Source organism: Mus caroli, chromosome X (genome assembly GCF_900094665.2).
Source record: "Mus caroli chromosome X, CAROLI_EIJ_v1.1, whole genome shotgun sequence".
NCBI lineage: Eukaryota > Metazoa > Chordata > Mammalia > Rodentia > Muridae > Mus > Mus caroli.
In genome coordinates this window covers 1797012-1822442 of record NC_034589.1, presented here as the reverse complement: position 1 = coordinate 1822442, position 25431 = coordinate 1797012, and the positions used below count along the sequence as shown (strand labels likewise).

Below are 25431 nucleotides of genomic sequence, written 5' to 3'. Positions count from 1 at the left end.
TTCTTCTTCTTCTTCTTCTTCTTCTTCTTCTTCTTCTTCTTCTTCTTCTTCTTCTTCTTCTACCTCTCACTCTCGCTCTGTCAACCCAGTGTAAGGAGGACAGCGAGAAAGCAGTTACCTGCAATCCAAGAAGGAAAGACACACCCAGGACCAAATTGGCCAACATCTTGATCTTTTATTTTCCAGTCTCCAGAACAAGAGGAAATCAATTGTATGGTTATGGTTGCCCAAGTGTCTGTGGTTCATAAACACTCATACTCAAGTCTTTATGAACACTCTGCATGTTTTTAGATAAGTACTCCGGAATGGAATGGGTAGATCACATGTGCATATTTAATTTGTTTTCTTTCTGATTGTTTATTGTTTTAAAAATCCTGCTAAGTTGCTTTCTAAAGATAGTGTACCATTGTCCATGTCCAGCCGGCTACTTGAATTCCATTTCCTGCATATCCTGTTTAACTCCAGCTTTTCAGTTTTAACCAGTCTCCAGTTAAGAGAAGCAGATGTACCTGGGGCAGAGCAAGGCTAGACTCTGACTTTACAGCTCCTGCAACCAGGCCTCCTTGCCTGCGGCCAGGTAGGTCACCTCCTGGTCCGGGCGCCAGGCCTGGGACTGGCCAGACAACAGCAGCGTCCAGGCCTGGGCTAGGAGCCAGGTGAGCGCGCCCCTGCGCTAAAACTAATCATCGGGCTGCCCTGAGTCCACCAGGTTCACCACAGGCCATGGACTCTCGCGCTGGGAACGCGGCAGACCCTAGAGGGAGCAGAAGAGGTACTGGCTTGGGTGGAGAAGAGAGAAAGGGAAGGAACCGACACAGGCCACCCACTCCTTGCTTGTGGACTTCTAATCATTTCCACCCCACAAGTGGTAAACATCAGCCTTGGTGCCCAGGCATTCCTGGCAATAGCCAGGGGCCCAGCGATGAAAACCTTGTTTTAGGTCCCTTACCTATAGTCTCAAGGCTGTGTGTGTGTGTGTGTGTGTGTGTGTGTGTGCGTGTGAGAGAGAGAGGGGGGAGTGGAGGGAGAGAGAGAGAGGTGGGGGGAGCACACCAGATTCAGGAGACCTATGTCATGAGTCTAGGAAGAAAGCCTGGAGGCACCTGCTGGTCCTAGGCAGGCAGGGTGTGTAGGGAATTAGGTGGGTGGGCTGGGGATCTGAGGAGGTGGGGATCTGGGGATGCTTGCACTCTGAGGGGACACTGGGCCTTTAAGGGAACTCTTGGGAGTAGCAGGGATTGACCAGTATACTGAAGGTGAAATTGGGGAATTCAGGGTTGTTTGCAGGGAGGAGTTTATGTGGGAGAAGCAGGGTCCCTGGACACATGGCGAAAGAAGTTTGGCATTTAGTGTTACTAGGGGATAGTATGGTGAGCTCCAAACAAATAAATCTGTTGAGTGCTCAGAGGTGTTCAGGTCTATTGCTGTCAAATGGCTACCTTCGGGGATTTTATGGGGTAAGGCAGCGGGCAATGTATACACTCGCGGCGGTCAAGGGTCCTACCTGAGGAGGGGACTGTCGGGCAGCCCTGAACTAGTGACCAGGGATCTCCGGATACCTGGAGGGGCATTTCTAGGTCTTTGGACTTAGAAATCACTCACGTCGGGACTCCAGCGCTTTGAGTCCAAGATGACTTGTCTCTTCTCCTCTCTGCAGGAGGTGGCTTACAAGGGTCCGGGAGTCCCCGAGCTCGGCAGCTCCTGGAGCGGCTGGATGCGCGCCCCCTGGCGGCACGAGCCGCCGCGGACTTGACAGCGCTAGTACGAAAAGCGGGCGCCACATTGCGCCTGCGCCACACGGAGGGTAGGTACAAGGACTTGGTAGGGCGGGGCAGGAGGGGCTGGGCTTCTAGCTAGCCCTGTGACTGTTAGAGAGTGTGATTCCACCGGGAGGGTTCACAGCCAGCGAGACCTTGTGAACTAGAGTTTATTCTTTTAGGTTTATTACGATAGATGAGTTTCAGGACATTTGTGGAAAGTGCTGGACTGGATGGTTATTAAGGTCAGCGGGGCTCTGACTTGGCATTCGCAATCTTGAACACTTGGTAGCTGTAACTACCGGCAACACATACACAAACAAACCTAGGTGTAGGAGGGGGCCTAATTGGGAAGAATAGTTAGCAGGATTGGGAGCAGATTAACAGTACATAATGGGGCTGAGCAGTAGTACTTTAATCCCAGCACCCAAGAGAGGTAGATGCAGGTGGATGGATCTCTGTGAGTTCGAGGCTAGCCTGGTCTACAGAGCAAGTTCTAGGACAGCCAGGGTTACAACAGAAACCCTGTCTCGAAAAGCAAACAAACAAAAAAGCGCATAACAGATGTAAGATTGATTTCAATACATTTTATACATACGTGAAACTGTACCAAATGTCATTTCCAAAGAGGAGAGGAAATGATTTCTTTGTAAAAAGGTGAGTCTGAGGACTGGAGAGATGGCTCAGTGGTTAAGAACACTGCTCTTCCAGAGGTCCTGAGTTCTGTTCCCAAGCAACCACACGGTGGCTCACAAATCTCTTTAATGGGATCCCATGCCCTCTTCTGGTGTGTCTCAAGACAGCTACAGTGTACTCATATACATAAAATAAATGCATGAATAAAGACATCTTTAAAAAATGGTGAATCTGAAATGCCAAAGTGTGGAAGCTCTGAATACATTAGAGGCAAATTTTTGTTTGCTTGGTTTTGTGTGAATGTGTATGCTGAAAGATATAATTTCTATTTAATTTTTTCCTGCTCCACCCCTTGATTTTATTTTAGAGACTGGGTTTCTCTATGTAGCCCTGACTGTCCAAGAACTTACTATGTAACCCAGGCTGGCCTAGAACTCAAAGATCCATCTGCCTCTGCCTTCTGAGTGCTGAGATTAAAGGTGTGCGCCACCACAGCTGACTTATTTATTTTCAAGTGTGTTTGTGTTGGTAGGTATATACATGTGACTATATCAGATTTACCAGTTTCAGGCAGTTGTGAGTCTTCACATGTGTGCTGGGAATTGAACTCTGGTCTTTAGCAGGCATTATAGGAACTCTTAACTGCTGAGCTCTCTCTCTCTAGCTCCTTGTTTTGTTTCATGAGACAAAGTCTCATGGTGGAGACCACATTGGTCTCGAATTTGAGCCAATGCTCCTGCCTTAGCTTCTAGAATGCCGGGGTTAGTCTTCTGCTGTTGGTTCACATGTGAGAAATGAAGTGAATTTTGCAGGCTAATTAGAGGTTGTGATCTAGATTCTCAGGGAAAAAAAATCTTGAAATGGCAACTTTCCTAGAAGGCCTTGCTTAAAATATTGTATTTATTTAACTCTTGGGGTACTGGGACCAAACTCAGGATGTGGTACATGCTAGAAACTCCCATTACCAATAAGCTACAGTCACACTTAGGGTGTTACTTAATGCATACAGCCTATGTTGTTTTTTTTGTTTTTTGTTTTTTTTGTTTTTTTTTTTATTTTTTCGAGACAGGGTTTCTCTGTGTAGCTCTGGCTGTCCTGGAACTCACTTTGTAGACCAGGCTGGCCTCAAACTCAGAAATCCACCTGTCTCTGCCTCCCAAGTGCTGGGATTAAAGGCGTGTGCCACCAACGCCCAGTTGCCTATGTGTTCTTAATATCTGGAAGGAAGATATGGAGGACTGTTCACATGGATGGCAATGGATTACCTAAGAAGGAGCCAGGACAGCTATTTCTGTACGGTCAGCCTTAAAGATTGCTAGAGAAGGAGAATGGTAGTGTGGTCCCTAAATAGTCTAATGGTGGGCAAGTCTGTGTGAGTTGCACAAGTGGGCAAATAGGTGAAGTTGAAATGTTAACTGGTGGGGCTAGAGAGAGATTGTTTCATGGTTAAGAGCTGCTCATATGGAAGAACCAGGTTCAATTCCCAGCACACACACATGGTGGCTCACAATCATGATGTTATTCCAGTTCCAGAGCATCTGACATCAGGTACACATGTGGCGCACAGACGTACAGGTGAGCAAAAAACCCATACACATAAAATAAAAAGAATAGTTAAGGAGCTGGCGAGATGGCTCAGTGGGTAAGGGCACGGACTGTTCTTCCGAAGGTCCTGAGTTCAAATCCCAGCAACCACATGGTGGCTCACAACCACCTGCAATGAGATTCGAGGCCCTCTTCTGGTGCATCTGAAGACAGCCACAGTGTACTTATGTATAATAATAAATAAATCTTTTTTTTAAAAAAGAATATGCCGGGCATGGTGGCACACACCTTTAATCCCAGCACTCGGAAGGCAGAGGCAGGCGGATTTCTGAGTTCAAGGCCAGCCTCGTCTACAAAGTGAGTTCCAGGACAGCCAGGGCTATACAGAGAAACTCTGTCTCCAAAAACCAAAAATAAATAAATAAAATAGAGTAAAATAAAAAATTTAATATTTAAAAAGTTAAGCCAGGAGTCCTAAGTTGGTTTCCATGTCACATCTTTTGATGTTCCTCTTTGTCTCTTTCATATCTAAGCTGTTAGTGGTCTGGATTCTGCAGATATAGAAGTCACAGACAGTCGCTTGCCTCATGCCACTCTTGTGAAACATCCACCCCAGGTACTCATTGCTATGTCCTGTGTTAACCTTTTGCTTCTGTTGAGTTTTAGACAGGGCATCTTCTGTAGCCCAGGCTGGCGGGAACTTGATAGGTACACTAGGCTATCCTCAAACTTAAGGTGATCTCTCTGCCTTAGACTCCCCAATGCTACAATTATAGGCATGTACTTCCTATACTATACTGGCCAGTCTTATGTCAACTTAACAAAAGCTGGAGTTATCTGAAAGGAGGGAACCTCACCTGAGAAAATGTTTCCGTAAGATCCGGCTGTAAGACATTTTGTTAGTGATTGATGGGGGGAGGGCTCAGCCCACTAGGGGTGGTGTCTTCCTTGGGCCAGTGATCCTAGATTCTATAAGAAAACAGACTGACTAGGCAATGGTAGCACACGCCTTTAATCCCAGCACTCAGGAGGCAGAGGCAGTTGGATCTCTGTTTGACACCAGCCTGGTCTACATAGTGAGTTCCAGGACAACCAATGCTACACAGAGAAACCCTGTCTCAAAAAGAAAAAAATAAAAGCAGGCTGAGCAAGCTATAGGTAACAGGCCAACAAGCAGCACCCTCCATGGCTTCTGAATCAGGACCTGCCTCCATATTCCTGCCCTGCTTGAGTTCCTGGTTTGACAATTTTGGTGATGAACTATGATGTGGAAGTATAAGCCAAATAAAGCCTCCCCGCCTCCAAGTTGCTTTGGTCATGGTGTCTCATCTCGGCAATAGTAATCCTAAGGTACACACCCAGCTAATTTATGTATACTCTTGCCCCTTTTCCAGCATCAAAGGTCTGAGACTCTAGGTACATGGATGGAGCCACTTCCAGTAACCCAGAATAAGGCAAGCTATGCTTTGAAAGTACCCCAAGCCACTGGCCAATTTTCTGTGGAGCTGGTCCGAGGTCCGGCAGGTTTTGGTCTCACTTTAAGTGGAGGCCGAAATGTATCTGGGGATGCTCCATTGGCCGTGCATGGACTGCTGAAGAATGGGCCAGCACAGCGATGTGGTCGTTTGCAGGTCAGCTCTAAGCAACAGTCCATTCATAGATGTGGTCCTTATCCTTGTCCAGTCTCCATCTGTCCTTCATACAGCACTGTGTTCTTGCAGGCTGGTGACCTCGTGCTCTATATCAATGGCCAGTCAACACAGGGCCTTACTCATGCCCAGGTGGTGGAGAGGATTCGAACTGGAGGCCCCCGCCTTTGCCTGGTACTTCAAAGGCCTCAAGACATGGATGGCAGTAGGATCAAGGAGGTTGGAGGACATCAGAAGACAGGTGAGGTGGTGGATTTCCCAGAGAAGAGAGGCAGGCAGAGATCAGAGAGGGGAAGGGGAGGCTCAGAGAGTGGAAAGGCTGGATCCCGAGGAAAAAGAGGTTTCCTAACCATCTGAGAAGCCCTGTGGATTCCATCCCCCAGATTCTCTTTTAGAGAGTAGGGAGTTTACTTGTGAGAGACAAATAAAGGGGGCTGGCAAGAGTGCTCAGTAGATGAAGGTGTTTGTCCCCAAGCCTGATGACATTGAGTTTGATCCCTAGGTCCCACACAGTGGCAGGAGAGACCTGATCCAACCCCCACCCCCACCTCCACCCCCCAATCTTTAAGAATTGTTCAGTAACTGAAAGAGCAGGGAGCCAAAGAAGGAGAGGTGAGAGAGAAGAGATTCGGAACACTCACAAGGGGAAAGCTTCGTGGTTCAAAAGCCAAGATTAGGGTTTGATTGCCTTTGGGCAATGATTCTGTGGAGCATGTCCTGGATTGAAGAGGTATATTTATTTGGAGGCGGGGATGTTGAGGTTTGTGACGGAGTGACACCTTTAGGACTTGAAGAGAATTGTCTCTAAGGGCTTTTCTGGCCACTCTTAGCTAAGGCCCCGATTTCCATTGTCTATTCCACCACCCAATCTAACCCCTAGTCTTGCTATCTCCAGATCGCAGCCTAGATCCTAGGGGAAGCAGGGTGATGGAGTCTCGCAGCACCATTTCCCCAGTTCACCACCGGCCCAAGACCCGGCCCAGTCCCGGACCTAGTCCACAGGCAGTGGCTATTGGCCACGTGGTTCGCGCAGTGGAGCACCCCACAGAAGACCTGGAAAACCGTATCCCTGGTACCCCTGGGCCCTGGCTGGTGCCGAGCGAGGACCGGCTCTCACGGGCTCTAGGGGTTCGGGGTGGGGGCGCGCAGCTCGCTCTGGAGATGGCAGCCGGAAGGCGGAGGCATTGAGCACCAATAGACAGCTCTGTGCTCACTAGGTGAGGTCCCATAAGGTTCTAGCATGCCGGACCGCCAAGCTCTAAGCTTTTCCCTTAGAGCTTTAACCTGGTTTAGTACCTTCCCACTGCACATTGCACAGTGGAGTGGTCCCCACCCTTTCAAGACGCCAGTGGTATGGCCCTCCCAGAGCCCAGAGCGCTCGCACCCCACCACCCCCACGTCCGCGTGCGCGCAGCTTCTCCTAGTCCCTTCCCGGCCTGGAGGTAATAAAATAGCTGGATCCAGTTCTGACTTGCTAGGTGCTCTAGGCGGGGTGAGGTTTCCCAGTCCACCCTGGAAGGGAGGGGTGGCTTGATCTGGTTTCGATGAAGTCCCTTCGAAACCACCCGAAAGCTACGTGCAGCTTCCTTCATGCCTCCAGATGGGTCTTTATTTCTGCTTGCTTCCCAGTTTGCTTTGCTAATCCCTGCCCTTCATTCATTCATTTCACTTTCCGAGTACGCACATTATTGCTTGTGATGTGGGGAATGCAGAAGTAGGCCTGTTGTGGGAGTGTCCCAGTAAGCTCAGGGTTCCCGCATGGAATTCTTCAGACCCTTAGCTGACATCAAGATAGCAAATCTAGAATCCTGGCGTCTTCCTCCACCCAGAGTCTCCCACTTCCGGCTTGGAAAAACTAGCTTTAACTGTGGTATATGCTGTCCCAGGGGCGCGGGCTGGGGCCTTGGACCCCACTTGGAGACAGAGCCGGGAAGGTGTGAGTCAGCGCCTCGGGTAGGCCAGGCTAAAAAGGGCTGTTAGAAGTCTTTGGACCACGCCTCCTCCTTTCCTTAGACGGTGACAAACTGCACCAGGCGGTCCTAGCCTGGGATGAGACTAAAGTTTCCTCCGCCCTGGGAGTTGAATCCTACTGTCAAAAGCTTATATGGACAGTAGACTCCAACCCAGAGAGCCACAAAGCAGGTCCTGGCCAATGCTACAAATGTCCAGTCACCTTGCTGCTAACCACATCCTGCATCCTCAATCCCATCCCCCAAAGAGGGAAGTTGTGGTCTTAACAGGCAACTTTCCCCCTCTATAAGGAGGATGCGGGGGGGGGGGGGGGGGGGGAGAGGAGGGGAGAAATGACAGGTCCTGAGTCTCAGGTGGCGGTGGGGGTGGGGTGGGGCAGACTGCAATCCAAACAGGGACAGCTAGCAGCTGGGGTATAACAAAGTGAACACTTGAAGTGTTAGTGTGTGGTGGTGACATGTGACTCAGAGTACATACAGTGGGAGTATGGTTCCCCAGAAGTCAGGAAAGGGTTCTAGTACACAGTTCCTAAACAGCCACACCCAGGGGACTAATATAGTAACCTCAGCCACCATTTACTTAGTTTAGCTTTACCCTGCTACTAGCTTTAATGGGGGTTTTTATTTTCATCTACTTACATGCCTACTCAGCATTAGATCATTTCCCAAAGGGGGAAAACGAGGCCCAGCGATCGCCAATAGACTGAATGGGGGAGAGCTCAAAGCAGGATTAGTTAAAGCTTGGTTCGGAAGCCTTTCCTCATAAGCTTAACCGTATCTGACAAGTCCCAGTTGAACCTCGACCATATACCTGCTCTAGAGTAGTTCTACAGTGACTCCAGGGAGCTGGGATAGTGAAAGTAGACCAGTATCAGACAAGAATGACAAGAATCCATAAAAGATAACTTCCAAGAGAAGTGATAGTTACAGAATAATAATAATAATAATGATAATAAAGGTTATGGCTGGAGATTGTTGTATTCCTGTAATTTCTCCATGCGGGCAGCCAAGACAAGAGGATCACGAGTTCTAAGCCATTCTGGGCTACACAGGGAGAGACTGGCTCAAACAAACAACATCAAAGCAAAAAGGACCAGCTAGACTGTGGGAGGGGTGGTGGGCTGCTGGCCTGCTTGAAGACACAGCTTTTGAAGTGGAACCTGAAAGACCAGAAACCAAATGAAGCCAACGCTGTGGGGGAGGGGCATGACAGTTATGAGAACGGCGAGTACAGAGGCCAGAGCTAAGTTTGTCATGTTCCACAAGTTCAGGTATTTGTCCCTGCTTGAATGCAGGCACTCAACACTGGGGAAAATGTTTCAACCTTTCCATTACTCAGGCATTCCTCTCAACAATGGTGACTGTAAAATGGACCCCCTTTCTTCATTTGGAAGGGACTTATGTTTGGGGCGGGGCAGGCAGGACCTTAGGGTGAATTCTAGCCTTTCAGTGATTGCGTTATACTTGAGTATAAACCAATGTCCAGAACACATTGGGGTGGGGGGAGTTTCCTGATTTCAGGTAACCAGGCACATGTCTCAGAGTTAGACACGACGAAGGCCAGGAGGAATTAATTAATTGCTCAGGAACACACCTCAAAAAGTCAACTTTTGTACCCAAAATTATACTCAAAGACCATCCCCTTACCTTGCCCAACTCTCAGCAAAAATGTATGCTTTCTCTAGTCTTTCCCTAAAGCTTGTTTGGCCTCTCTTCTCAGAATCAGAAAACAGGGGTCCAGTACCAAAGCCGAAGAAGTCGTGCCTGGAATTGGCCAGCATGGGTTACTGGGGGGCTAGGCTCGAAGCAGACTGATAATATAGTCACTAGTATCCACCAGGTTGGTCACCAGGTTCCGTTCCCACTCAGTCTCTGCAGCACTGTCACCACCACTGCCCAAACTCTGCGAACTGACTGCATCCTCCCCATCCCAGTTTGGTACCAGTTGACTACAGAACCTGACCTGACCCAATCAGAAACACCTTTCAATTTTTATTCATCTCACTTATTGTGAACAATTACACCAGATTCAGGGGGAATTAAGTCTTAATACCTCAGACCCTGCCTATTAGGTGGTTCTCAACGTCCCTAAAGCTGCGACCCTTTAATACAGTTCCTCATGCTGTAGGACTCCTGACCACGACATTATTTTTGTTGCCACTTCATAAGTGCATTTTTGTTACTGTTAGGAATTGCAGTGTAAACATCTGTGTTTTCTGATGATCTCAGGGGACCCCTGTGAAAGGGTCGTTGAACCCCAAAGGGGTCCTTACTTACAGGTGGAGAACCACTGCTCTATATGCAAAGGGAAAACTTTTTAAAATTCAGAGCACTCCGAATTCAGGAAACACACCTGGCCTCGAGAATTTCGGGTTTAAACAGGGCCTCAGCTACCCTTTTTTCAGCTAAGGAAACTATTACTTCTTGGCCTTTTGGCTAAGTTCAAAAGTAGAAAATCGAGTCACTCCCTTCCAAAGCCAGATTCCCTCGGTAGCTCTTTTGCATTAAAAAAAAAAAGAAAGAAAGAAAAAAGAAAAAGTGAAGGGTCTACATATTCTTCCTCCTGGTACCTGAAGTTTCCAGGCACCTTGAAGATAAGGCTGTGTGCGGGACCCGTATCGTCTTCGGCCGCAGGGCAAAGGGGGCTTCCGGGGCGGCCTCCACCTGGCCCGGCCCCCTCCGGCCCCGCCTGCTTTGCTAGGCGCGGTGATTCATTCCCTCCTTTGCCCGGGGGGCCCCCAAAAAAAAAAAAAAAAAAAGGCCCTCCTTTGCCTGGGGGGCCCCCTTCCCGGCCAGACGGCGGGACAGACGGCTGGGTGTGCAGCGACCTCGAACCCGTGAGCCAGAAAGCAGAGCTTNTGCGTCCCAGGGACTCCAGCACACCACCATGGCGGATTCTGAGCGTCTCTCAGCCCCCGGCTGCTGGTTAGCCTGCACCAGCTTCTCGNGCACCAAAAAGGGAATTCTCCTGTTTGCTGAGATTGTGAGTGTTCCCCGGCCGGAGGGTGGGTAGAGGCCGAATGTGCAAGCTGGACCACTGGGTACGGGACTGTGGCGGTTGAGGCAGGCACGTGGTCCAGCTGCTTGGCAGTGGGATGCAGGTGGGTGAGTTTGTGGAGGAGGGTCGAAGCCAGCCAAGATGCAGGGCGTTCGGTGGGGCATGGGCGAAGGGGTGGAGAGCTGGTAGTTCACTGGTGAGGTGAGTTATCTATAACTAATGTTGGGGGCTGTGGGTGTGTGGGTGTGTGTGTGGGTGTAGGCTCATAGTGGTCGGAGAGAAGGGGTCCTGGGGAGTGGGAGCCTCTCGTGGCAGGGCGTGGCCGGCCTGGGCACTAGCTGGCGGGCTGGCAGTGCGCCTATAGGCGGGGCCTGTTGGGGTGGGGTAGAGCTAGTCCCCTCTAGGGTAGGGCGTTCCACACTTCGCCAGTTCTTCCTTGCCCATTTGGGACTGGATGGGAGGTCCTTTGCTCTTTGGATGGTTATAGGGAACCTTGGTTTTTCCATCCCCCTCCAAGTGGGCACCGCCTTTGGGTCACTCATAAAAGAGGTGCGGTTCCTTTAACGGAGCCCTGCCCTTGTAGTGTCAGTCTCCCTCCCCCCCCTTCCCAAAGGGGTTGCCTGGGGAACCGAACGTCCCTCCCCCTCAAGGCATGGACGCTGGCGCCACCAGCGCTCACAAAACACCTGGCAGAGCCACTCCCCTCAGGGAAAGGAGAACTGAAGCACATAATTCGGCATTTTTCTTACTGGTTGACCCTGGGCAAGCCACTTAACCTCTCTGTGACTCACTTTCCTCCTGTGTAAAATAAATGTATCTAGCTCATTAGATTCTCGTGATGATTAAGTGGAATAGACTTGTAAAGCCCTTAGACAATGCTTGGAAGAACACTGAGCGTGGGAGAGGTGTTTCGCAATTATCGGACGTCATTTTCTCACTCCTGGTAGTTATTTGAGAAAAAGTGTTTTTTTTTTTTTAATTTTCTTTCTTCCCCATCCTCCCCTCCTCTCTGGAGCTTGAGTACAACCTAGGGCCTTGCATATGTTATGCAAATGCTCAGCCACTGAGCTACATCTTGGAAAGTAGATTTCCTCCTCCCCCCATGGATATTTAGGTTTGAGAGCCCTCTTTTCTAAATTTTTTTGTTTGCTTTTTTGTTTTTCGAAACAGGGTTTCTCTGGTTAGCCCTGGCTGTCCTGGAACTCACTTTGTAGACCAGGCTGGCCTCGAACTCAGAAATCCGCCTGCCTCTGCCTCCTGAGTGCTGGGATTACAGGCGTGCGCCACCACGCCCGGCTCCCTCTTTTTTAATTTAAACCATTGCTTTTAACCCGTGGCTGATTGAGCTCTGTTGCTCCGCTCTCAGATACTGTGCCTGGTGATTTTGATTTGCTTCAGTGCATCTACAACATCGGCCTACTCCTCCCTGTCGGTGATTGAGATGATCTTTGCTGCTGTCTTATTTGTCTTCTATATGTGTGACCTGCACTCCAAGATATCATTCATCAACTGGCCTTGGACTGTGAGAAAGGGGCCGGCAGTGCCGGGGCTGGGCAGGGCTCGGGATGTTGGAATGGTCTGCAGCTCTGGGTGCTGAGGTCACCTTTTTCTCGGTCCACTTCTCAGGACTTCTTCAGATCCCTCATAGCAACCATCCTGTACCTGATCACCTCCATTGTTGTCCTTGTAGAAGGAAGAGGCAGCTCCAGAGTTGTCGCTGGGGTAAGTAAGGGGCCCAAGAAACAGATGCTGCAAAGCTTTCAGGACTTACAGCAAAGTCTGGCCGCAGCAAGGACCATTTGGTGTAAAAACACTGTCCCTTGTCAGACACAGATCTTGTGAGAGGCAAAGGCAGCCCCTTTGTCAACCTGTTAGGCTACCATGTGCTAGAACTTTGTCTCTAGTTGTAGTAGGAAGCAAGCCCTCTGCATATGGGGCAATGGGGGTGGCTGTCCTGTGCTGAGAGGTATTGGGGAGATGGGGAGGTAGTAAGCATTCAGACTCCTGACCGGTCCCTGAGGTTTCCAGCCTTCCTAGCATGAGACTGGCATCACTAACCTACAAGGCCCCCTCCCTGGAGGTGGGTACAAAGACATGGGGGCTGAGTAGGAATGCCCCCTAATCCAGTCTCTTCACTCCTATCTATCCAGATACTGGGCTTACTTGCTACGTTGCTCTTTGGCTATGATGCATATATCACCTTCCCTCTAAAGCAGCAAAGACATACAGCAGCCCCCACTGGTAAGTGTGTGCGTGTGTATATACGTGTGTGCACATGTGTGTGCATTCACGCTGAGAGCAGAAACAAACAAAAGGGTTGGGCAGTAGTAGCAAACACCTTTAATCCCAGCACCCTGGAGGCAGATCTCTGTGAGTTCAAAGCCAGCTTGGTCAATATAGTAAGTTCCAGGACAGCCAGAGGTACATAGTTAGAACCTGTTTTTTTGTTATTGTTTTTGTTTTTTTTTTGTTTTTTAAAAAAAAAATTAAGGAAAAAAAAAGAAGAAAAAGGAAAAGGACCTTCTAGGGAAAGATATGACTGCCAAGTGTGTCCCTTATTGATTCTTAATGTCTTTTGTGTCATGAAATGTCGTGTGTCAGAATTCCCGTCTGTATAAATGGGCCTCTAGATTCATCGATGCTTTCTTTCTTCCTCCTGCAGACCCCACTGATGGCCCGTGATCGTCTTTCAGCGGTCTCTGCTACCTGTCAATAGCTCCTCCATCAAAAACTTTCCTCCTGTCGGGCGGTGGTGGTGCTCGCCTTTCCTCCAAGCTCTCAGGAGGCAGAGGCAGGTGGATCCCTGTGAGTTTGAGGCCAGGGCTACACAGTGAGATCCTGTCTCTAAAACAATTTTTCCTCCGGTTTCCACAATTCTCTGACCCCATTGAAAGTGCTTATGGTACAAGAGATTGAACCTAGAGCCGTGTGCATACTATGCAAGTATTCTCCACTGAGCTACATCCCTGTAAAAGTGCCTTTATTGGGAGTTTTGTCTTCCAGCCTGCCAATCAACCCATCTGGGTGTGGCCACCTTTATGGATGTGCCTAGATTCCCCTTTGCTCTGCAGTACCAGCAGTGGACATCAGTTCTGCTTGAACCGTATCCCCACATAAGCTACAAAATGAGTGTGACCCACTACAAATAACCTTTTTCTCTGTGTGGGGTGAGCTGTGAAGGGCTAAATAAACAATAAAAATATTGTTAAAGTCTATAATGAATAAGTTAACTTTTTTTGATGAAATGTATGTTAGCATCAGGAGGAGGGAAATTGAGGCAAAACCATTGGATCAAAGAAGCCAGGCCTGTTTCTTTAACAACTATTACATTGCTTCGCTAATACAAACAAGATGGAGTGCAGAAGGGGACCATGACTTAGTTTAGGACAATCATCATTTACACTGACTTTAGAAAGGTAGAATTCCTTCTAAAGTTGCCTTCCTTTAAGCCACGATGCAATTCTTGTCCCGGGTCTGGCGAGGCATCACGGGGTGAGACTCCTGGACAAGTGGCTGGGCTGGGGAGTTAAAGGTTTCGGTTGGGGTGTCCTGAGTGGTCCTGGGCCTGCACAGGTGAGGGGGCAGTGGTATACGTTCCCCCAGGAAGAAGCCATCATCCTCAGAAGACTCTGAACTGGGGCTGGAGGGAGAGCTGGAGCAAGATCCTGAATCTGAACCTGATCCCAAGTCACAGCGATGGTGGCCATGTCTGCCAGGATGGTGGTGGTGATGGTGGCTCCCTCGGCGGCGGTGCCGCTGGCGCCTGCGTCGATGATGGTGGTGGTGGTGGTGGCAGCTGGGGGTTCTGGGTGGGGGACTTCGCGGTCTGCGGCGCTGGGCTGGAGGTGCACTAAGGGTCCGTCGTGGACCTCCTTCAGATACCAGAGGGTCTCGGAAGCTGACACGAGGCGTACTTTGGCGACCAAAGGTGTTATCATCTGGATGCAGGGCAAGATGGCCAGGGGGTTCTGTGGGTGGCTCAGGAGCACTGCGGAGTCCCAGTTCAGGCATAGAATGGCGGTGGGGGGCTCCTCTCAGAAAGTGGGAGGGCTCTTCAGGGCCTGCAGCTGGGAAAAAGGAAAGATGGAAGACACCAGATATGTGCTTGTCCTGGCTGGCCCTTACCGGAGGAAAGACTTGGGAATGACTTCTTCCCTCTACTAGGACTAGGAAGAGGGGCAGGGGTCAGACACTGGATACCCCAAAGTTTGCCTCTTGCTTCAGGCCTTGAGTGGAGAGAAGGATAGGGAGTAAATTAGCATGAGTAGGGAAGGTTTGGCCAGGAAATGGGCAGATGGGTTGGCCAGAAGTGGGTATTATCAAGGGCTGGAGTAGATTTGGGTTGAGATAGAACAAAGGGGAAGCCTGGGTGTAGTGGGTAGAGGGTGACCAGTTGCCTGAAGTGAGGGAATTACTTCAACTCAAGATGGGACGAGTTAAGGTGTGTGTGTAAAGGTTCTGCAGGCACAGGGTGGACTAGGGTCAACAGAAAGGTGGGGTCAGGGCTAGAGACTAGTCCTGAAATAGAGAAAGATGGGCCCAGCTATCTAGAGATAGATGCTACAGGATAAGACTGGGCAGCCCAGGAAAGGCCTAGTGGAGGTGGGGCTCACCAGGCTCTGCCTTGGTACAGGTGCCTTTGCTGGCTGTCTCTGATGTCCCCTCCGTAGCTGAGAAAGAAGCTGTAGAAGTTGTGAGCGGTGCGGTGACGGTGCCGGCGCTCCAGCTGCGTCGGCCGGACCCTGGAGCAGTGGTCTCGGACCCAAGGCTGCAGGCTCGTGAGCAGAAGATCAGGCCTTGGCGTGGCAGGAAAGGGCGGCCCAGAAGAGGTCGACCGCAACGGCTACAGCAGAAGCAGCGATCTGAAGCGTGCCAGTGTTGGCCCTCATAAGCCATCTGGCCCTGGTCCAGGCCTGTGAGGACCAACACACGTGGGGAAACTGAGGGAGCACTCATAGGCTACCCTACCTAAGTGGGCTCTTTCTTAGGAAGAGGTGGGGGATTTGAAGTAGGGGACCCTGACTTTTCTCCTCACTTCCAGAAGGGACCCTTTCTGTGGAGAAAGCAGATAATGTGAGATTTAGCCCTCATCTTCCTTATCTCTTGGCAATGGCACTTTCTCTTTCTTTTCTACCATGAGCATAGCTGGGCACTGAGCTCTAACACGTGGACATTAGGAGCGCCAGTCAGCTTTAGGTAGAAGGCAAATAAATGGAAGACTGGAACTGGAAAGAGGTGTGGCTATTGGGGGTGGGACTTAGGGAGGAGCGGGATTTGGTGGGAAAGAAGCCAGTTTAAGAAGGTAGGATGTCCAAAAAGGTAGGGTGTGCTAGAAGGCAGGACTTCAGGTAGGATGAGGGAGGGAGGAAGGTGGAAAGGAAGAGAATATAGCTCTGTGGTAAAGGCTTCCCTTTAGCGTGCTGGAATCAGACGGTGCTCTGTAGGTGCATTTAGGTGTTGTAGGGGCGGCTGATGTGTCGGTGGAATTTAGAAAGCAGGACATAGGCTGGGGAAGATAGATCAGTGGTAGAAAATCTGTTGGGCATGATAGAAGCTCTGGCCCTGAGTCCCATCTCCAGCACCAAAGGAAAGGAGGGAAGAGGAGAAGGAGCTTTGTTGGGAGGGGAGAGAGAGAGAGAGAGAGAGAGAGAGAGAGAGAGAGAGAGAGAGAGAGAGGTGAGTGGGGCCATGGCCTAGCTGTTCCTACGCCCCTTTGTCCTGTCCCAGCACGTTCTCACCCACCGATGTGTTCCCCACAGCCGTCACAGTATTCCGCATGGCGGGCCTCATAGCAGGCACAGCAGTGGGGGCGGCTCTGACGCATGACATAGCGCTGCCCTCCTAATGAAGCTTCACACTCGAAACAGCAGAAGTGACCCATGTGCCAGTGTCGCCCCTCCGCCTCCGTACATTCAGGGGAGAAGATGATCTGTAAGGCACAGATCACCGCGGGGCTGTTGGAAGAGCTCGCTTCTGGCTCAGTCCACCCTCCATTCCCACCTCTGGCCAGGGTGGCACAAACCTCATCACACGCTTGGCAGCGAGGGCGCAGACACTCAGCATGGTGGCGCCCACAGTAGACCTTGCCAGCATGATAGAAGTAGATGAGGTCAACCAGCAGCTCCTGGCACGTGGTACACACAAAGCACTGAGGGTGCCAACAGGCACCAAGGCCTGCGCGGCTGGCAAAGACTGCAATATCCCCACCGCCGATCTGCTTGCCACACTGCCAAATGACAGACGCCACCACAGTCACCAAGAGAGTCAGATGGATGGGGTCAGCCAAGCATGTGAGAATGCTTGGCCTCTCCCATGATGAAACTTTGTATATTTTCTTATGACAGGATCTCACACAGCCCAGGCTGGTTCTGAATTTAATACACAGCTATGGCTGGCCTTAAACCCCTGATTTTCCAGCAACCAGCATCTCCTATGGGATAAATCTGAGATAGTTTCCACTCACAAGTCGATCGCACATAAGCGATTTACTCTGCTTGTGGGAAAATCATAAAGACAAGACTTAATCATGGGTGGCCTTACAGGCAAACCTTTTTCTAGGTGACTGGGGCAAATATTAAGCTACACCCAGTGGAGGTGCTGTAGAGATAGTCTCTGCCCCACAGAGGTCTCAGCCAATGGATCTCACCAAATAGTTTTAAAGACAGGCCCCCACCCACCAGGCAAGGCCTTGGGGACAAATCCCATCAACTGTGGAGGGTTCTCCCTCAGGATTCAGACTCTGCCACTATGCATCAGTTTATTAATCTTATTATTTGTTGTTATTAATTTGCATGGCTGGGGGATAGGCTTGTGAGTGAGCTCTTTGTTTTGAAACGTGGTCTTACTATGGGATGCCCTTGAATTTGACAATCCTTCTGCCTCAGCCTCCCAAATTGTTGAGATTACACGTGTGAGCCACAAGGCCCAGCTATGTGGATCAAATCTTAAGAACAAGTTCTGATCACAAGAAGAGCAGAAGAGACAGTCCCTGTTCTATGCCTTCTGCACGGGGGAGAGGAAACTACAGAAGTATCCATCAAGGCCTTAGAGACAAATTAGACCCAATATGGGTATCTAAGGGACACAGCATATTCACCAGAAGACTCTAGAGACACCTCACTGGGTGTTAAGGGGTAGGCCTCAGAGCCTTCACTTGCTGAGACCCCACTATAGCTCACCTCCTCGCAGATGGCCCCAGTAATGGTCACTGGGAAGATTCGAACGGTGGCTCGTCCCAGATTCTCCCGCTTCCTCTGCTGGCTGAAGGCTCGCAACTCTTTCTTCTCCTCCTCTTCCAGGGCTGTGCAGTACTGTGCCTGGGGAGAGAAGGAGTCCTTTGGATTTCATCCACGCTCACAGAGTATACTTCTATGCCATTATCTATAAGATGCCTCCCATTGGTGAGACCCATCCCTCTTCTCTCAAGACTCAGCTACCTTTGGTCAAGGCATGTTCCCCTTTTGGCTCTTGCTTCTCCAGGCCTTTCCTGAGCTGACCCTGCCCATTTCTTGTCAGTTAGCCCTGGATTTGTCCAGGCTGTACCCCACTCCTAGCATGCCCGCCCAGCCTTCTCCCCTCCTCACCTCACTGTCATGTGGGGGTAGCTGGTGCAGTAGCTGCTTTATCCTGTATTTCTCCCCAGGACTGTTGACATAGGGGACCTTGTCCTCTGGAAGGCAACTGAAAAACTGGTAAACCTGGGAGGACGTGAAAGGGTGAGAGAAAACAATTACAGTTAGGGATGAGCTAGGATACAGCGAGGTCATGGGTCCGTGGTTCTATGGGAAAATTAAAGCCATCTGAAGGGCACTTGTCCTGAAGCCAATCTCTTTCTCAAAACTCCTGAATGGTTGAAGGGACCTGCAGGGAAAACTCTGCTCTCTTCTTCCCTTTATAGCAAAACTTCTCAAAAGAGTTGAACATTCCTGTCCAGTCTGCTTCCTTTGCTCCCATTGTATCTTGGCCCAACTCAGGTCACTGGGGATGTCTGCGCTGTAAAAAAATAAAATCATTGTTCTCGTCTTAGTCCTCATTGGTTAGAGCATCCTTAGTCCAGGTCCCTGCTGATTACTCTTGCTTCCTGAAAACAGTTTCTTCCTTGGGCCTCCAGAATACCACAAAGCCCCAGGTTCCTTCCTTCCTTCCTCACTGGCTGTTTGTCTCATTCTTTATTGTTCCTCAACTAGTGGACACCTGAATATGGGATGGTTATAGGGCTGAGTCCTTGGTCCCCTTGCCTCTGTCTATATATACCTTGTTAGAAATTTGCATTCACCTTGGCTATAATGGTGATCTGTTGGCTAAGGTGCCAAAAATGCAGCTCCGAGACCTCTCCCCATGTCCTAGGTAATGTGGTTATGTAACTAGCAGCACCAACTCTTATTCAAACTTGCTCTTTGTTGGCCTTTTAAAAAAATCTCTCCTTCCCTGACCTTTCCTCTTTGAGATGGGGGAATCAATATCTAGTTCTTGCTGGTTTGGCCCTTGCAATTTAGATCAGGCTGGCCTTAGTCTCCTAAGGGCTGGGATTACAGCAGGTATGCACTACTGTGCTTGGTTTACCTAAGCTTCTTTCCTTTTTTTTTTTTTTTTTCTTTTTAGGTTTTTCAAGACAGACAGGGTTTCACTATGTAGTAGACCAGGCTGGCCCCAAACTCACAGAGATCCTGCCTGCCTCTGTTTCCCAAGTGCTGGGATTAAAGGTGTGCACCATTCTCATACTACTTCATTCACCCATTCATCTTTAGGTTGGCCTTGAATGCACAAAGATCTACCTGCCTCACCATCTCAGATGCTTCAGATGCTGGTACTTAAAGCCTGTGCAACTATGCCTGGCTTTCCATTTCTCTCTCTCTCTCTCTCTCTCTCTCTCTCTCTCTCTCTCTCTCTCCCTCTCTCTCTCTCCCTCTCCCCCTCTCCTCCCCACCTAGTTAGAGTTTCTATGTGTAGCTCTGGCTATCCTGGTACTCCCTCTGTAGACCAGGCTGGCCTTGAACATTGAAGGATCTGCCTGCCTCTACCTCCCGAGTGCTGGAATTCAAGCCATGTGCCTGGCCTGATTTCTTTTCTTAAAGACTGGAACTTGTTATGTAGTCTAGGCTGTGCTGGGTCACATAGTGAGTTCCTGTCCAATAAAGGGACACAGAGCCCTGTATCCTACCAAAACAACAAAAGACAATGTATCTAGGATTGAGGCTGGGAGGTTTCCCACACTCAGTGGTAGTGCATGTACAAAGGTGCAGTGCCTTAGTCCTAGCATTGTGTAGATTTCCAAAAACAAGCCTCACTCAGCAGTGACCCCAACTATTGACACAGCTTCCTAGTCAGCAGTCCTGATTCCACCCTTGCTACTACAGGCTGTTATAGCAGCCAGATATACTTTTACATAAGAAGACAAGCCATGCCCCTCTTCTCCCAGTCTTCTCGAGCCTCTCCCCTCAGAGTAAAGTTGTCTCCATGACCCTCTCCTTCCGTCCTCTGCCCTTCCCTGCAGGCACTCTCACCCTGCCCACTCTGCTCCTGCCCCACTAGTCTCCTCACATTTCTTCACACAGATGTGCCAAGCACACCGTGCCTCTGTCCCTTGGCATTTCTACTTAGCCTGAACTGTGCCAACTTCAGATCTCTGTAAGGCTCACTTCACCTCCTTCAGGGCGGCTCAGATAGGGCTTGCCTGGGCACTCTATTTATAATCCTGGCCTCCTTCCCTTTCCTCCCTCCGCTTTTGTTTTTTTACTTCCATATCCCTTATGCCACCTGATACACAGTCATGCCTTCCCGAGAGTCCCCACACTCCAGGATTAACTCACCAAAGATAGTTTTTAAAGATCCATATGAACAGAACACCTCTACACACTGACTATTCTTCTGAGACAGGGTTTCTCTGTGTAGCCCTGGCTGTCTTGGAACTTACTCTGTAGATCAGGCTAGCATTGAACTCACAGAGATCCTTTTTGCCTTTGCCTCCCAAGTGCTGGGATTAAAGGTGTGCACCACCACTTCCCAACAGCATGCAAATTTTTTCTTGCCATTATTGTTATTTTTTTAATAGGGTCTTATTATTACTCTTGGCCGGCCTGGCATTCTCTCTATATAACATACAGCCTCAAATTTGTGGTGCTCTTCCTGCTTCAGTCTTCCCAGAGCTGGGATTACAGGCATGTATTACCACACCCAGCTATTTTTTTTTCCTGAACACTATCTTTTTTTTTCTTGACTGTGGGCTTGAGTCCAAGGCCTTGTACATGTTAGGCATGTTCTTTACAACAGAGCCACAAATCCCAGACCAGACATAATACAACTGCCTATCTGACATTTACAGTGTAGCACAGACTATAATCTAGAAAAGATTTAAAGTGTAGAGAAGATGTTTAGGTTATATACAAAAATAATGTGCCATTTTACATGAGGTGTAGGGTATATATAGATATTATGGAGTTTTATAAAAGAGACAAGAATTTTTGGATGTTGGTATTCCTGTGTGGGAATATAAGTGCCAGCACGTGTGTGCATATGTGTGTAATTTGGTGCTGGAGTTAAAACCCAGTGTCAAATGCATGCTAGGGCAAAAGCTCTATGCCTGAACCATACCCTCAGCCTTTGTTTTCTGCTTTCTTTACTGTCTGTCCTCAGTGCCTAGACGTGCCCAACAAGTGGCAAATGCTCAGTACCAATTGAATGCATGCATAATTCGATGGAGACATAGTGAATGACATGCTGAGATAGTCTGGAGTAAAGGATAGAATAGAAATGGGGCTGGAGAGATAGTTCAGTGGCTAAAAGTGCTCTCCTGCTCATCCAGAGAACTGGAACTCAGTTTCCAGTGCACACACATGCCAGCTGACAACCTCTATAACTCCACTTCCACTGGGTCTGATACCCTCTTCTGGTCTCTTCAGGCACCTGTACACACACACACACACACACACCTTTAAAAAAGAATGGGATGAAAAGTGAACAAGACTCAGAGGAACTGGTCCAGTGATCACTCAGAACAGAGAGACACTGGTAGGTGGACCACACTTCAACATTACTCCAGAAATAGGTCTGCACTTAAATGCATATGTGCCTGCATATGTGTGTGCCCATTGGAGAACTAGAGTGGGTAGCCAGCCTTTGGTCACCTGCTCCGGCTTAAGGCCAGGGGGTACCCAGGCATACTCCTCTGAGGCACAGCCTGAGTCGTCATCGGAAATGGAGTGGCGCTGGAAGTCTGAGATGAGCCGGCACATGATGCGTTCTAGGTCCACAGGTACAGTGCGTACAGCATGCTCCTCCCGCGGGCATTTGCAGTGCTGGCAGATCTTTCTGTGAGAGCCAGGATAGGAGTCAATGACTAAGGAGTGGTCCACCCAGATCTCTAGGTACTCATCCAACTGAAGGGCAGGACATGTAGATTAACACCAAAGGACTCAGAGCTGGGACAGAGCTCTGTGCCTGAGGCCAGGGCTGACAGGAGCTGAGGCTAAGAGCCAGGGTCTGACTTTGCCTTGTGACCAGGCCATGGGACACTGGCTGTGCCAGGCTCAGCTTCTCGATGATGACTGGTCTGGAAATAGGGGCCTAGAGGACGGGGGTGGGGTGTGGGGGGGAGGGGGTTGGGCTGTGATTCTGGGTACAGGATGTGAAGGGGTGGGGCTTCAGTTTCAGCTCTGGTGCTTGGGTCAGATCCTTTGGGCAATAGGTCTGGCAGGGGCGGGACTCCGGAGCTGAGACTAGTATCATAAATCAAGGGATTTCCTTAGGCAAACGAGTCTGTGCTCTGTGGGGTAACCACTCCTGAAGAAAGGTCTCTAGGTTATGTGTAGGGGGAGCGGGGATACAATTGGGAGTCTGTGGGACTATGGGCTCTTAGACTTTGGGTAAAAGGCCACTGGGTATGGGGGGAAAGTTCTGAGCCTAAGAAGGGGCTGTGGACGGGGCTAGAAGATCATTCTAGACATGGGACTTAGACTTGAGAGAAGATTCTTTGGGGTTCAGGGCTGTGGAACTCTCCTGGGAACAGGTCTCTTGGGAATGAGTCAGGGGCGGGGCCCTGGAATGAACTTTGAGGCTTCTTTCCCAACTGAGCTCTCTATGGGCGGAGCTCAAGCCTTGGGGCGGATCTCTGACAATGGCTAGGGTCACTTACCTCCAGCCATGCAGCAGGAAGCCTGGGCACTGTTCCCTGCAGGAATTGCAAGGCTGGCCGCGGGCAGGGTCCTCTGCTTCTGGAGGCTGTGGTGGGTGGGAGCAGATGCAAGAAGAAATAAGGTGCGGGAGGAGGGAGGAAGAAGTCAACGCCTGCTACTCCACTCCCAGGCTCACAACCGCAGGCTGGGGCCTGTCTTACAGGGGTGGCAGCGCTGGGCAGGCTGAGACCGTGCATGGAGCGCGGGGGAGGAGGAAGCATTCAAACCAGAGGCAGGGCAGCTGAGACCACTTTCCTGTATTCCCTTTCTAGGGAATTCTTCTGTCTGGGCTGGTCTGTCCCTCTTTAGTTCTCAGACAGGTCTGTCGGAGAGAGAGAGTCCTCTACCTACCAGAGCAGAGACCCTAATCTGGGCATTCCTTCCCAAGTCTCCCTTCAATATCCAGGGCTACAGCAGCACTCCAGTCCCACAGGGCAGGTGTCTGAGAACCTCTCCTTTCCCTGGGATCCCTCATGGACTCTGGGCAATGCCATTCCCTCAGAAGTTCTCCCGCCCCTCCCCCAAATCCTGGCTCCATCTCTCCTACCTGAGGAAATGAGGAGTGTCTTTAGGACCACGGGCCATCCCTGCTCCATTCAGAAAGCCCTAGCCCAAGAAATCTTTCTCTTTACCCGGCATAGTTTAGAACTATTCTTCTTTGGTCCAGATTCCACCTTTTTTGGTTAAAGATCTTTCAAAGCAAGAGAGACACCATCCTATCTAGGAAGTCAGCTTCCAGACTCCGATGGAAACCTGGAATTCTTCTGATCCTAAATCTTAGTTCATTGACTCTTGGTACCCCTGGATGAAGGACCCCCACTTTCACTCTACAGTCCCTCAATGTATGAGGTCCCTTAATCAGAAACTCAGGATGCCCCACTCTTGCTCAACCTCAAATCTCAAGCCCCTATTCTTTTCACCTTTCAGATTAATTCACAGATAAGGGGGGCATCCCCAGATTGCAACAGTGATAAAAGTGTGAGGCGTGTTAGGGGCTTAAGCCACCATATCTACACGTTTCTGCATCCACGATTCTACTTCAGTCCCTGTGCCCCAGTCTGGGAAAACTGGGGAAGGGAGTTCCCATATCCTCCCTTAGGGTGCCTCCCCTCTGTCCCGGTGCCCTGTCCCCTCGTCTGGATCTTAGTTTACCCCTGACCCCCACCACTGTCCTGAGCCCTGCTCACCGCACGCCCAGAGCGGCGCCTCCGGGACCCACGCGCGAACATGGCGCGCTCAGACAGATTCAAGCACGGCTGGTTCAGACGAATGGAGTCGGCTGCCACGGCGCGTCGGGCCTGGCAGCTCTGTTCCGTAAACTTGACTCCGAGGTGGGAGGAGCACGCTTTCCAGGGCCCGCCCCACGGCCTGTGTAGTGTCTCAATCACCCCGGTGTCCCCTATCTAAAGGTGAGTGAGTGCCTTGCTGGAAAGCCCGTTGTTGGCGTTCATCCCAGGGCGAGAGCCTGAGCAGAGTGTCAGAAGGCTGAGCCTTCAGTATCCCTCGGTGCCACATGGCCTTTAGTGTTGGAAAGCCGGAAGCAAACGGGTTTGGATGTGGAGACATGGTGAGAGTGTGACACTAGAGTGCTTGTTTCTAAGAATAGAGTCTTGAAAGCTTTGGGGAACAGGGGTCAAAGCCACCTCTTGGTCCCTTCCCAGGTTCTCTTTTCCCAGGATGAATGTTACAAGGACCATCCCAACTTCATCTTCAGTGGTAGCTGGTGTTCTGTGGCTCTCAACATCCTGCTAGATCTGTTCCATTTTGGTACCAGCATAGTGGGGTATTCCTGTGACAACCTGACCATGTTTTGGGGAGGACTGTGGAAGGACTTTGGAACTTTGAGCTAGAAGATCCATTCCGTGTTAAAAGCTCTGTGGGATGTTGTGTAGGAGGCTGGAAGATAATGTTGAGAACAGTGCAGAAGATGGAGGCCTGGCTTGTGAAATTCCAGAGAAGATTAAAAACTCTTTTCAGGGCCATTGCTGTTTTGATTGTGAAGATTCTGTGGTTTTAGTTAGTTGGGGCTGAAGAATCAGCTGTGATTAACAAGATACCAGAACTATTAAAGAGAACACTTTGAAGCCCGGAGTGGTGGCGCACGCCTTTAATCCCGACACTGAGAAGGCAGAGGCAGGTGGATTTCTGAGTTCAAGGCCAGCCTGTTCTACAAAGTGAGGTCCAGGACAGCCAGGGCTACACAGAGAAACCCTGTCTAAACAAACAAACAAACAAACAAACAAAACAAAACAAAGAGAAAACTTGGCATTACTGGGACTATTGATGCTGGTTAGCTGGAGCTAAGAAATTAGCTGTGATTAAGAAGAGACCAACATCATTGAGGTGAAATCTTCTGGGAAGTGTTCTGAGAGAACAAAGAGGCTGTGTTCCAGAGATAGCCAAGGTTGTACCTTGTGCTGTGGCTGGACTTGGTAATGTGTAAGAGTCACCCAGGTGGCACTGGTTTTGAAGGCATGAAGGGGTCATCCAGAGCAGCTGAGGCTCGGCACTGAGAGAGGCCATGGGGCCATTGGTGAAGGTGCAGCCTCAGTTGCAATTGATGGCCCAGGACTGAAGGGGTCATGCAAAGGAGTTGAGGCTTGGCACCATGAAGAGAGCCTATGAGAGGCTGTTGGTGAAGCCTAGTTACAGCAGAAGACAGTAGTGTTTGGAGATGCCAGTACCATGAGATGACCACCAAGGACA

At 49.9% G+C, this 25431-nt stretch overlaps 3 protein-coding genes across 3 annotated transcripts; 2 read left to right on the top strand and 1 right to left on the bottom strand.

The window, feature by feature from the left end:
• Nucleotides 1-616: 616 nt before the first annotated feature.
• On the top strand, nt 617-7050 carry Magix (MAGI family member, X-linked). The gene is made up of 6 exons (XM_021153394.2): nt 617-772; nt 1658-1804; nt 4472-4554; nt 5333-5569; nt 5660-5828; nt 6483-7050. The coding sequence occupies exons 1-6, from the start codon at nt 724-726 to the stop codon at nt 6773-6775; spliced, it is 978 nt and encodes a 325-aa protein (XP_021009053.1). The 5' UTR covers nt 617-723; the 3' UTR covers nt 6776-7050.
• Nucleotides 7051-10333: 3283 nt separating this feature from the next.
• Plp2 (proteolipid protein 2) lies at nt 10334-13770 on the top strand. The gene is made up of 5 exons (XM_021153965.2): nt 10334-10540; nt 11922-12077; nt 12182-12277; nt 12706-12796; nt 13218-13770. Exons 1-5 carry the CDS (start codon nt 10445-10447, stop codon nt 13235-13237), a joined length of 459 nt encoding a protein of 152 aa, XP_021009624.1. The 5' UTR covers nt 10334-10444; the 3' UTR covers nt 13238-13770.
• On the bottom strand, nt 13761-24028 carry Prickle3 (prickle planar cell polarity protein 3). Its single transcript, XM_021153242.2, has 9 exons — nt 23913-24028; nt 22686-22771; nt 21679-21862; nt 18139-18252; nt 17734-17871; nt 16578-16781; nt 16298-16484; nt 15169-15468; nt 13761-14622 (listed from the first exon to the last, which is right to left on the bottom strand). Exons 1-9 carry the CDS (start codon nt 23952-23954, stop codon nt 14000-14002), a joined length of 1878 nt encoding a protein of 625 aa, XP_021008901.1. The 5' UTR covers nt 23955-24028; the 3' UTR covers nt 13761-13999.
• Nucleotides 24029-25431: the final 1403 nt, after the last annotated feature.

Bases quoted from the DNA above. Each gene is read 5' to 3' on its own strand.
- Magix (XM_021153394.2), top strand. From the start codon at position 724: ATGGACTCTCGCGCTGGGAACGCGGCAGACCCTAGAGGGAGCAGAAGA. The intron at 4,555-5,332 runs GTACTCATTGCT...CCCCTTTTCCAG, and splicing joins TTGTGAAACATCCACCCCAG to CATCAAAGGTCTGAGACTCT. The intron at 5,570-5,659 runs GTCAGCTCTAAG...GTGTTCTTGCAG, and splicing joins AGCGATGTGGTCGTTTGCAG to GCTGGTGACCTCGTGCTCTA.
- Prickle3 (XM_021153242.2), bottom strand. From the start codon at position 23,954: ATGTTCGCGCGTGGGTCCCGGAGGCGCCGCTCTGGGCGTGCG. The intron at 16,782-17,733 runs GTGAGCTATAGT...GTCATTTGGCAG, and splicing joins CTGGGGCCATCTGCGAGGAG to TGTGGCAAGCAGATCGGCGG. The intron at 16,485-16,577 runs GTTTGTGCCACC...TGTGCCTTACAG, and splicing joins GCTGCCAAGCGTGTGATGAG to ATCATCTTCTCCCCTGAATG.